Consider the following 13180-nt stretch of genomic DNA (forward strand, 5'->3'; position numbering starts at 1 on the left):
TTAAAAACTACCAACAAATGCACGAAGATTATTCCCCTAGGCATCAGGGAAATGCCAATGAAAACTACCTTGACATTTATTTTTATCTTACCCTAGACAAAATAGCTTGCTTCAAGAAAACCAAGGACAACTAGTGCTAGTGAGGAGTTGTGGGAAAGGAGCCTTCATACAAAGCTGGTGGGGATGTAAATTAGTGCAACCACTGTGGAAATCAGTGGGGAGGTTCTTCCAAAACTAGAACCAGTATGCTTGGATGATACAGCTATACTTCTCCTGGGAATATGCCCAAATAAATCAAAATTAGCAGACTATGGGGATGCCTATTCACTCATGCTTGTTGCAGCAGAATTCACTACAGACCAGCTATGGAACCAATCTAGGGATCCATCAAGAGCTGGATGGATGAAGGACATGTAACACACACACACACACACACACACACACACACACACACACACACACACACACACACACACACAGGCACAGTGGAACACAGTGGAGTTTTATGAATAAGCAAGGATGCACAGGGAGATAGACAGAACTGGAGATCATGTTAAGTGAATTAAGACAGAACCAACCCCCCCCCCCAATATTACATATTTCCTCTCATATGTGGAATATACACACATTTGAAAGTTAGAGGGAACCACTTCGACTGTTTGAGAAGAATAAGGAAATTAGTGGACAGGAGGATAGGAGAGGGTAAAGGATGTGGAATGTGGTTAAGGCACATGCTACACTTGAATGAATTGTCATAGTGAAGCCTATCACTTTGTATGATGAATATACATTAATTAAAATAATGGAAATAAAACTGAGCAATAGAAAAGGGAGTACACTTGACAGATTTATTTGCAACCATGCAATCCTTATATTTATTTTTCTTCCATTTGGAAGTCTCTGGAAACTTGGATTCTTCCTCAAGGGTAGAAGAGGCTGGCCAAGAGTCTGGAGGTGTTACCCCAGGGCTGACAGTTGGTCATGTCATGGGGACCATGCGAATGGTCTCTGAAGCTGGAGGTTCTCACTCCTCTTCCTTCTTCCTGTACTCTGGCATTTATGTTTTCTTCTCTAGAATGATTTTCCTCTCTAGAAAGCTCCCGTTTCTAGAGAGTCATTATATTTTCCTTATCTCCATAGCCCATGATTTTGTTGTTTTATGACACACTAATTTTATGGTTTCAGAGACCCCAGGACTTGGCTGGTTCGAAGAAACACTTCCTAGCATGTCTACAGCCAACCTCTGCCTCCTCCCTCCCCCATGTAAGTCACATGGAGATACCTCTTACTCCAGTCTGTGAACAGTGTGCATGTTTCCCCTTCTCCTCTGTTCTGCAATGACCCTTGCCCAGCCTCAAAATGCTTTAGATGCTCACATGCTGCAAATCACAGGAAAATGTAATGGAATTCAGCTACTATCACAAAAGCTACTACTTGGAAAAGTCAAGGACTTTTCTGAAGGTCAAGCCATGGCTTAAGAAGTCTTGGTGATACTTTAGCTTTTGTATATATATATATTATCTGGTTCCTAAAATGATTTTCTTGTGTGATTCCATGAACTCCTAACAGTATATTTATCTAAAATACCTATCAAGCATTCAAGGCCAAATGATCTCCTGGACTAAGGTAACACCCTTATAGAAACAGCACCTGTCTCTTAGGTCAGGCAGATAGCTTTATTTTTTGTACAATTAAGGTGAGACCCTCCTTTCTTAGACAGCCTTACTAATGTTAGAGACTCCTAACTTCTTACCTAACCATTTCTAGGAATGTAGACTGAGCACATAAATTCCCTTCCTGATATACTAACAGATCATTAGTTCTCAGTTGACCTCCTCCTTTATCACTCCCCTATGGGGTGGTAGAAGAAAGCCTGGTGGTCACTGCCTGAGGAAAATTCTTACCTGCCTTTATGACCCTGTAAGAACTCAAGCCTGGTGGCCTTGCTCAGCCAGAGGATTGTTATTGCTTGGTTTTATAACTGAATACCTGAGAAATGAGGGAGCTGAGAGGTATATGGAGACTTAGAGGAAGATTTAAGAGAGGACTTGAGGACGAGATGGAGAAGAGACAAGAGAATGGAAGAACTAGATGGGGAAGATTAGATTGAAGGGCTAGAAGAGAGGACCAGAGGAACAAGATGGAAGATGAGGAAGGGCCAGATGAGGAAGAACAAGATGAGAAAGAAGGAGATGAGAGAGGAACTGAGATGGGAAGGAACTAGATGGATGAGAACCTAGATGGGGCAAAATTAAGATGAGAGAATTACAATAGAACTTGGAGGGGACAGTAAATAAATGTAGAGAAAAATCAGTCAAGAAAGGAGCTAGGCATGAGAGCAGAATAGAAGCCTGTAGAGAGAGAACTGACACAAAATAAAGTGTATGGACTAAGGAGGTTTGTGTACATAGATTCATTTCATATCATCAAAGATAATTATCAGCTCTTTAACATCAAACTCTAATGCAGCAGGACCGAGCTCTGTAACTCTACAATGCCTTAGCCAGTCCCAGCTTCCATGTCATCAACAACAGACAATTATTCCTCACTGTCGGGTGGCTGCAAATCCGAGAAGAGCTGGTTGGGCTGGGTTCCTGAGAAGGGTATCTTCTGGCTTGCAGGCTGCCCACTTTGAGGAGCTGCACTCATGCCTGCTCACTTCACAAAGCCTTGTCTTCTAACAGTACCATAGAGAGGATAGTGTTAGATGTCAACACATGAACTTTGGGTACCCAGATGACACACAGAAATCACTGACCCCACAGCAAGTGGGAGGTGTGCCTTGGCCTTTGACCCTGAGTTCTGTTCTGCTGTGACCCCTGAGGCCTTCGCTGCTCAGGGGTTGTACACAGATGCCCACTGCCTCCAGAGTGAGGACTCAGGAAGGGCAGGCAGTATCCTCCTGATTGACCTTTGACGTTTTCTACCAGCACCCCACACACAGGTGTGGGAGGAGATGGCAGTGGGGTGGGAATCTGTAATTTCTATGTTTTACATTTTCCCCATTCTCGAAGGTCTTTTATGACATTAAAGTTCTATCTCCTGCCGTCTGCCATGGACATGGCACATGTCACTCAGTACCATGTCCAAGCCAGTCATTCAGCCATCTTCCACGTTACTCTTCCTTCTAAAGCACAGGCATTTTTATCCACAAGGGTAAAACCCATGACCAACTGATGCTGTATGCTCCACAAGACCTCGTGCTGTTAGGCCTTGACAGATGTTTGGTGGAATGCAAAAATTGTTTTACAAATTAACAAAGTAACTATATTATAATTATATATTATTTTCACCATGCAAAGACCAGCTGGTGTCAACATGGCTCCCGGGGTTCAGGTTAACTGAGTATTTCAAGACTCACAAAAAAAATAAAATCTTACCATTCTAAAATTCGCTGATCTCACAGTTTGTCTCTAGGTTTTTTCACATAAGTTCCTCCAGAACAGAGTCAGGAAGCTCAAATATCATGTATTAGATAGGTATGGAGTATATATTTCAAAACCACCTCATTTCAGAATTGTGGTATGCCTTGCCACACAAAAGTTTAGCAACTAGCTGGAAATTCATATTTTTCTGACAGAATAATGGACTAAGATAAGTTCCTAGTGCATAGCGTAGGTACTGAGCCATATAACAAATCTTTGAATTACACACCACACACACTAAAAATGAAGTCCCCCTAAACAGATGTGGCTTAACTATCAATAACAACATTAAGTCTCTTCAAAGCAGGGAAAGTCTGGACACAGCCTTGTTAGGAGGAAATCAAAGCTTATCCAACAGGAAACGTCACAAGTGGACACAAGCCGTATATAACCACACAAGCATTTGTTAATAAGCATTGCTCAGGGAGAGATGGTCCACTCTGTTATTCCCCTGAGTGTTCAGTGACCAATGTGCAGAGAAGACTTCCCAGGGAAGAGCCCTCTCCCACCCACTGGGTCGACCGCACAGACCCTGAGCTGGCACCCATGCCCCACCCACACTGCAGCTCTGTGGCTGGCATGAGGCATCCAGTTGCTAGCTGTATGTTTCTATATTTATTTATTTTACTTGGGAGGGGTGGAGGGTTAGCATGAGGAGTATGGGGGAGAGTATGGGGAGTGGGGGAGAGTATGAGGAGTGGGGGAGAGCATGGGGAGTGGGGGAGAGTGTGGGGAGTGGGGGAGCAGGGCAGTGGGGAAGTGGGGGGTGAGAGGAGTGCATATACCACAGCAGCACGTGGAAGTCAGAGGACAACTTGCAAGAGTTGATCTTGGATCCTCTCCTTCCACCACGTGGGCTCTGGGGACTGGACTCAAGTTGTTAGTCTTGGCAGCAAGCGCCTCTGCCAACTTCATAAAGGGAATCTGTAGCGGAGCCGGTTTCAGTGAAACACAGGAAACAGGCTTCCATAAGAGTATCTGCAAGGTCATGCGCTGGACTCTTCCACAGTAAGATTAGTGCTTCAAAGAGTGGGTACTAAGGCCCACCAATCAAACAGAGTGCCAGAGCCTGAAGTCAATGACCTAGAGAACCAACTCCTGACAAACATGCTCTTCGACACCCAGGGTGTGGGGAGCCCCGGGTGGCTGCTGACAATTCACTGGCATTTTTCATTCTTTTCAAAAGTATTTCCAGTGCTGAAAACTGGAAACATCAGCTACAGATAAACCTGTTTTGTTTTGCTCTGGGACAAGTATGCATTGAACCAACTGAAAAACTCAGCCCCCCAAAACCTACGTAGGTAAAACAAAGCATTCTTCCTCCTTACTTTTCACAGTGAGGTACATGGACTTGCTGACGTCTGCGCCCACATCGTTGCTGACCTTGCAGAGGTAGTAGCCACTGTCTTCTTCTACAACATGCTTGATCAAGAGTGAGCCATTACTCAGGACCTGGATTCTGCCATTCAAGGCAATTGGCTGGAACTGGGGGACCCCAGCACCTGGGAGAGAACCACAAAAAAGGAACCATGATGCCAAGGAGTGATAATTAATCTTCACTGCCTAAGATGTGACCAAAGAATTCCCTCTGGATGCATCTTTGAAGGCACCCAGAGAGCTTCAGCTGAGGATGGAAGGATTCTGTGTGGCCAGGATGGTCCTAGGAACTAGGATCCGACTGATTACAAAGGGAGAAAGGCCAGCTGACTGGCAGCATTGTTTCTTATCAGTTTCCCAGTCTGCTGACATGTAAGAAGTCCCAGACACACATCCCACTGTCATGAACTCCTCAGCGTCTACCTCAAGGTAGATGCTATCATATCAAATTGTGGGCAAAAATCAACCTCCCTTGGTCACAGTGGTAAAACAAGAAAGAGGTGTACAATAAAAATAAAGACATGAACAGCAAGATCAAGTTCATTTTGATACAAGGGCGCTGAACACACCTCACACGGGCAGTCTTGGGATGTGCCAAGTCACACCTTCTTTCCTATAATATTAAAATCCTTATGTAGAGAAAACCACATCTACCTAAAATGACAGTATTTCAGAGAAAGAGATTAAAAAGGAGTGCTTACACACATTTTCTCCACAAAATGCCAAATTTGATGAGTGTTAAGCAGCTGATAAATTATTCAAAGAAATCATAGTTAGAACAACCCCAGAGTAGATATTGTTCATCTCGTGAACAAAATTCCTCTGTTCCCGGGATTGAATGTGAACGTAAACAGGGGAGTGCTCCTCTGGGGACATGCCATTTAACACCCCCCTCCCACTGCTGCACATGTTGGAGGCTACAAAGAGCAGCACACTGGCACTCCTTAGTCCAGCTGTCACAGTGCAGAGCCACACTACACTGTCAACATCGTAGGACGCTGTTGGAGGACGTAAGTCAGGTCACACACACACACACACACACACACACACACACACACACACACACGCACAAATACATGAATGTTCAGTCACCAAGTGGGCTCTGAAAATGGCAGTGCTGTTGACAGTGTCCTGAGATAATGACCTAGAAACAACCCAAGTAGGACTCTGACCAGGTGAACAAACAGAAGCCTAAACTCAGCATTCCTCAGGAAAAATCTGTTTGTTAACTCTCTCTGCAAAAGGCTTCTAAAACCCGATGAACCCAAACAACCTGCAGCAGATGAAAGTCCCCGCACTAACTCTGCGGCTGTTCTAGCAGTCCTGCCACCTCTGCTCCCTGCCCTGACAAAGCTGACCAGGCTAACCCCCTTGACAGCTGCTGTTCCCTACCCTCCGGGGCAGCCTGGCAGCTACACCACTCCCCTGGATTGTTCTTTCTACCCACAGAGTAGTCTAGTTCTGTGGTTTTTCTGTGCTTGCTTACAATAAACACATGCAAACAACACACACACACACACACACACACACACACACACACACACACACACACACATACCCATACACACAGCTGAAAGGTACTCCACTTCTGCTAAGGGTGAAGGAAGCCAGAAAAGGAAACTGTTAGTCTGCTTAGCATCATAATTCTATTTTCTTTAGAATGAATCTGAATACTGAGGTCCTAGGCAACTAGCTAAACATAGTTGCAAAGAATTAAAATGCCTAGCCGGGCAGGCGGTGATGGCACACACTTTTAATCCCAGCACTTGGGAGGCAGAGCCAGGTGGATCTCTGTGAGTTCGAGGCCAGCCTGGTGTACAAAGCGAGTTCCAGGAAAGGCACAAAGCTACACAGAGAAACCCTGTCTTGAAAAATAAATTAAAATGCCTAAAAATGAGATATGAGCCCTGGAGAGTATTTTACCTTTAGCACGTGACAGAGCAAAGGGGTCATAGTTGTAAAACAGGGTAGAAGGGAAGGGCTAGGAAAAGCTGTGAACTACTTTGGTCTCCTCTTTGGACCAGAAACTATCAGAAAGCTATGACTGACCCCTCAATAAAGCAGAGAAAAAGAAGCACAGGAGAAACAGACTCTATCAGAAGCAGAGGAAACTACTGGGCAGAGGATGAATAATTTGCATAAACAGATGGGAGAGATTCAGATGAAATATTAAAACTATTAAAAAGACACAAATAGAAAAGAAAATGCAACTATTATCTGTGCAAAATTTATTTATGAAGCTTATTAGCAGAGTGGACACAGGAGAGGAAATGACTAGATCAGCAGAATTTATCCATTGTACAACAAAAAGAACAAAGGGGGAAAATACATGAACTCATTCAAGACTATGAAAAAACGAGCATACTCTGGGTAATTATTGTCTTAGAAGGAGAAGAAAGAAATAGATATAAAAATGATTCTTAAATCAGAAAAATTTAATACCAATATCAGTTGATTTGATTTAATGAACTTTATAGAGTATCACACTTAGAAATAGCAGGGCAACTGACTCTAGAGCAATCTCTGCAAGAGACAGAGTGCCTGAGCATTAAGAGTCAGTGTTCCAGAGCACCAAGAGTCAGTGTTCCAGAGCACCAAGAGTCAGTGTGTCTGAGCACCAAGAGTCAGTGTGTCTGAGCACCAAGAGTCAGTATGCCTGAGCATCAAGAGTCAGTGTTCCAGTGCACCAAGAGTCAGTGTTCCAGAGCACCAAGAGTCAGTGTGTCTGAGCACCAAGAGTCAGTGTGTCTGAGCACCAAGAGTCAGTGTTCCAGAGCACCAAGAGTCAGTGTTCCAGAGCACCAAGAGTCAGTGTGTCTGAGCACCAAGAGTCAGTGTGCCTGAGCATTAAGAGCCAGAGTGCCTGAGCATTAAGAGTCAGAGTGCCTGAGCATTAAGAGTCAGAGTGCCTGAGCATTAAGAGTCAGTGTGCCTGAGCATTAAGAGCCAGAGTGCCTGAGCATTAAGAGTCAGTGTGCCTGAGCACCAAGAGTCAGTGTGCCTGAGCACCAAGAGTCAGTGTTCCAGAGCACCAAGAGTCAGTGTGCCTGAGCACAAAGAGTCAGTATTCCTGAGTATCAAGAAGACTGTTCCTGAGTACAAAGAGTCAGTGCCTGAGCACCAAGAAACAGTGTTCCTGAACACTGCTAAACACATGTTGAAAGCCTACTGGGAGGTATTTGTAGGAGGGCTTTTGGGAAGTGTGTAATTCAGGAGGGTGTGTCCCTTATCATTGGGATCAGTGCCTTTGTAAGAGTGACCCTGGAGAGCCCTCCTGTCCACTGTGAGGGTACAACAAGTAGTGTGAGGCCCAGGAGGAAGCCCTCAGAGAATCTCGCTTGCTGGTTGGTGTCTGACCTCAAATGCTCAGCCTCCTGAATTAGTGGGAGAAAAAATTCTGCTAAGTGAGTCTTTGATCATGTGGCAGAGTAACTTGAGGGAACCCAGACAGTCATCAGAAGACATAGTACTGCAAGTATTGAAATAAAAATCTCAATCAATGTTATAAGATGAAAATAATAGTAAATGTATCTCTGTAGCAAAAATTAAAATTGATGTCAGTGTGAGAAATATATCTGGATAAGCTCCAAGTCTCCTAGTATTTGAAAGCTAAACAATGCATTTCTTTCTTTCTTTTTTTCCCCCAAGACAGGGTTTCTCTGTGTATCCTGACTGTCCTATAAGGCACTCTGTAGACCAGGCTCGCCTTAAACTCAGAAGATCTGCCTGCCTCTGCCCACCGAGTGTTGAGATTACCACCACCCAGCAACAATGCATTTCTTAAACAACTCATGAGTCAAAGCTGAAACCACTAGACATGTTAGAAATTACTTTGAGCTGAATAAAATAAAAAGAAAATATATTAAAATGTGCGGTATGTGCGTTAAAGCAATACCTCCATGGTCATACATAGCATTGAATGCTTGTATTAATTCTAGAAAAGGAAAAAGGACACAAACCAAGCATTTTGCTTAAGAAGATACTACAAAAAGAGCAAATCCACACACAAATGAGAAAGAAGAGACTCATAAGGAAGAAAGCTGGAACCAATGAGATGAAACGGAAAAACACCAGAGGAAAATAAATAGAGACAAAAGCTGATCTCTGGAAAGGACAATAGAATTGAAGAAGAAGACAACAGAATAGACAGAAATCATAAACAGTTATAATGAAAGAAGCTGTGACTACATCTGAAAAAGGCCAAAAGCAAAATAATGAATAACTTAATGCCATTAAGTTTAGCAACTCCAGTTAAATAGATAAATTACCTTAAGAAATGATCACGATTCATTAATTAATGAAAGATATCTGATAATTTACCTACTGTGGTTTTAAACACGAGAACTCTTTGATGGGTGCTTTATAGCAATTCAGTTAAAATTAAATGGGATATTCCAATTTTCTATGAGTAATTCTAATCCCACCATCTGGAGAGATGACATCCTTTGTTTTCTAGGATGACACATAAAAATTCATCCCTGTTTTTACACAAAATGAATGTCTGGTTCAGTTACAGAGAAGCTGTGGTGTGGCTAACACCTGGCAAGCAGCTATTGTACAGTGATGGTGACTTCTGGATCACTCCCCCCCTTTTCTTCCTCCATCCCGTTTCCCTTTTCTAGGTTGGGAACTATCATGTTGCAAGCCTGCCATGGCATGAGCTGTCTTACCACAGTGCTCCTGTAGGAAGGCACTGAGGGTCTGTGACAAACCAAATCCTGCCAATCAAGACATGAGAGAACATGAAAACCCTTGATGTGACTGTATCCCCAGCTGGCATTCCATGGTGCTGTTAGCCTAATCCAAGGAACTCAGCTATGCCTGCATTCCTGACCCACACCTGTGGGGAGATGTGACTCATGTAGGAATTACAGTTACCTACTTTGAGGTTGCTAGTGATAAGACTTCCTTCATGGGGTGGAGTAATGGCTGATGCTCCTCAAGTATGGGACAGCACATAGTAGGCATATGGCACTGTTGTGTTGATATTTTAATTTTGCTATTATTATTTAGTTATCCTGTGATTATTTGACCTTGTTTTAGGGCCAGTGCTATGAACAAATCCATCTACTTTATCCATCAATATAGAAGATGTGGAACGACAAGCCATCTGTATGGCCAACCTTTGAAGTGACATTCTGAATCAAAAGGAGTGTGCACTTAAATGAGAATATACATTGTTAAATTGCTCACTAAAGAAAGATCTACTTTTATTTCTGCCAGTGCTGACTGCAGTTTTCTTTTCACATGTGCACTATTAAAGTTCTTAATCTTCCTTAATGTGATACTATCTTATTTTAACAGGAACCTTATTAATTTTTGCTCAAAGATGATTTTGAGCATGTTTTTTTATAAATAATTCAGAAATTTTTGCTGTTTGCAAGCAATCCCTTCAAATCTTTTGCTCATTTTCTGCTATACCTTTGCCTTCCTAGCATCCCAAAGTACTTCAGTTTTAAAGAAAATGTCACATTCTTTCACAAATTTCTTTTTTTTTTTTGGTTTTTTGAGACAGGGTTTCTCTGCGTAGCTTTGCGCCTTTCCTGGAGCTCACTTGGTAGCCCAGACTGGCCTCGAACTCACAGAGATCCACCTGGCTCTGCCTCCCGAGTGCTGGGATTAAAGGCGTGCGCCACCACCGCCCGGCTTACAAATTTCATTTTTGATTCTTGTTATTTTAATAAGATTTTGATGGTGAATATTGTCAGCATCCCTTTTCATGCATGGAAATGGAACTTTTCTCCTATAAAAGTAGATTGCATTTTAAAGGATTTTGTTTTATACATTATAAGATAACTGATGGAGAATGTGCTCCTTTATGAAAGGATAAAGGATTTTACTGAAACATAAAAATAAGAGAACAGTGGCACACGCCTTTAACCCCAGCACTCGGGAGGCAGAGGCAGGCGGATCTCTGTGAGTTCAAGGCCACTCTGGTCTACATATCTAGCTCCAGGACAGCCAGGGCTACACAGAGAGACACTGTCCAAGCAAACAACAAATAAATAAAAATAAGACAATGAAAAGAACACAGAGCTATGTACCAGTGTCTTCTGGGTAAGGCATGTCTGACACACGCACAGCATCTGTGGTCACCTGTACAAGGCCTGCACGGGATCAGTCCTGATGAAAAGTTCAGCATGAAGGAGGAAGCCGCTCTCAAGGCTCACACTCAGAGTTACTGGCTGCTGAGGGGAAGGACAGCCATCTTTCCTTGTGGTCGTGGTTGCTAGTAGGCTGGCCATGTTATACTGAATGGCTTCACACCATTCGCACAAGGTCAGCACCGGACTCAGGGGCTATTAATAATAGCTCTTTAAAAAGCAGATGTCAAATTGGAAGGGACAGGAGTTGCTGGAATGGGGAGAGTTGGAGAGTTAGTGGGGGTGGATAAGATAAAATATATTATATGGAAGTATAAAAAATTTAAAGAATAATAAAGGTATTATCTTTTTGATGGTGGGAAATTCTTCAATTTTTATTCAAGTACTTAAATGTGGTCCACGTTTTTACATTTATTATTTGTGTGTGTGTGTGTGTGTGTGTGTGTGTGTGTGTGTGTGTGTGTGTGTGTGCACAAGGATATACAGGCCATTGCATGGGTGTGGAGGTGAGAGGGAAACTCTTGGGAGTTCTCTCTTTCCATTGTGTGGGTCCCAGGGATCAAACTCAGGTCTTCAGGATTGGCAGCACACATTCTCTCCCACTGAACCATCTCACTGGCCTTTGTCCCATGTTTTGAAAATCTGTTAAAGGCTCCTGGTGTTTTACTCCAACTGGAGTGAAATGGAGAGCTAAATCCAGTGTAAGGCACATGAACTAAAAACTCAGCTGAGGAGAGAAATGCTCAAGCGTGTGTGTGTGTGTGTGTGTGTGTGTGTGTGTGTGTGTGCGTGCGCGCACACACACACACACACACACACACACACACACACACACACACACACACCAGACTGAATATTAAGACATCACAAAGAGCCATGGAATTTATACATAAAACATCGTTTTAAAAATTCTGAAAATCCAGTGAAATTCTGGTGGACTTTGAGAAGATCATGCAGATCAATAACACATACTTCATATGTTCCTCAAAGAATTCTCACTAGAAAAATACTTTAAAAGGTGGAAAAAATTATATAGAAGAATTACAAGGTAAACAGTGGGGAAGGGTGATCTATTACTTCCTATCTGGATGGCTATGAGACTGTGCATTATTTAAAAGAGCTAATGAAGATGGAAGTACAGTCTAAGTGCATTTGAATAACATTAAATCTTCCCTTCATTGGGAAAAAATGAGCCACGCTGAGGGATTGCAGCACGTGCAGCTCTGAGCATGCCCACTACAGGGAGCCAGAGCTTGCTACCAGCCAGTCTGTCCACTGAGAGGACCACAGGCACAGGGGCTGGCACTCATCAGATGCGAGGAAGCAGACTTCAGTATGGCTTCATCGAATTCGCAGACCTCTCCTCTAGAGCCATCATTACTCCAGAGAGTAAAGTGTAAATCAGTGTGTGCAATATGCACGCTGGTAATTCTCTTAGCATAAGGTAAGACCCTGTGCAGCGCCCAGGAGATGCACTGTCAGCAGCAGTGGTTGGTCATAAAGAGCTGTCATTTTTTCCGTGGCTAGCCTGTGGGTCAAGTGGGGACAGCTCTAAACTTCATCACAAGAAATGAAATGTTAAAGCATTTTGTAAGTCCCAGACTGGGTTCCCAATCTTTATACAGAAGATGAGAAATATTTACATATAGGATTGTTTGGGAGCAAAGAAAATGAGCTTACAAAAATGTGAATGTAAACACTTACAAATATATTCGGAACAAACTATTTGAAGAGCACGTTCATAACTGGCTATCGGGGTGGAGGGATGGGTGAGGTGGACTGAAGCACCGCACAGTCGGGGAGGGAGGGAGTCTCTTTGTTCTCTTGACCGTACCCCAGTGGAAGGCTGCTTGCTATTCTTTCTGCCCACCAAGGATCAGAGTGTGTCCTTTCATCCTTGTGAAGAGGGGGTGTTTTCTTGAAGAGTGAGTGGTTTTTAACTTCAAAGAGAAGTTTCTGCTCCTTGAGAATAGTTGGTAGGCTTTGGCAGTATCCCTCAGTGGTAGACTATGGTATAGAAGAGTAAGATGAAAAAGCCCTTCCTCCACAAGTTGCTTTTGGTCACGGTGTTTATTACAGCAACAGAAAGCAAATTAATATCTTGGCTGTCACCAGGCTCTGGGTTCTACCTTATGAGTGAGGGGCATTCAAAATGACATGGAAGGAGCAAGGAAGGAGAAGCCACCGTTCTCCTGCACAGGGGCAGGGGGTACAGGCAAATTCTGTCCGTAAGATTATTAGTCCCTTTGAGGATTGTCTGTAAATCACAGCTGC

General features: G+C 43.2%; 1 protein-coding gene across 3 annotated transcripts in view; it reads right to left on the bottom strand.

Moving 5' to 3' along the window:
* Positions 1 to 13180, bottom strand: part of Dscam (DS cell adhesion molecule) — a 593021-nt gene that overhangs the window by 190032 nt on the left and 389809 nt on the right. For all 3 annotated transcript variants that reach the window (XR_013043895.1, XM_076549303.1, XM_015999884.3), the window contains exon 11: positions 4754 to 4927. Coding sequence is in view for 2 of the 3 variants with exons in the window: in XM_076549303.1 (XP_076405418.1) it covers positions 4754 to 4927 (174 nt within the window). In the remaining variant the exon portion in view is untranslated. The remainder of the gene's footprint in view (positions 1 to 4753; positions 4928 to 13180) is intronic.

This window comes from Peromyscus maniculatus, chromosome 12, assembly GCF_049852395.1.
Source record: "Peromyscus maniculatus bairdii isolate BWxNUB_F1_BW_parent chromosome 12, HU_Pman_BW_mat_3.1, whole genome shotgun sequence".
Lineage (NCBI taxonomy): Eukaryota > Metazoa > Chordata > Mammalia > Rodentia > Cricetidae > Peromyscus > Peromyscus maniculatus.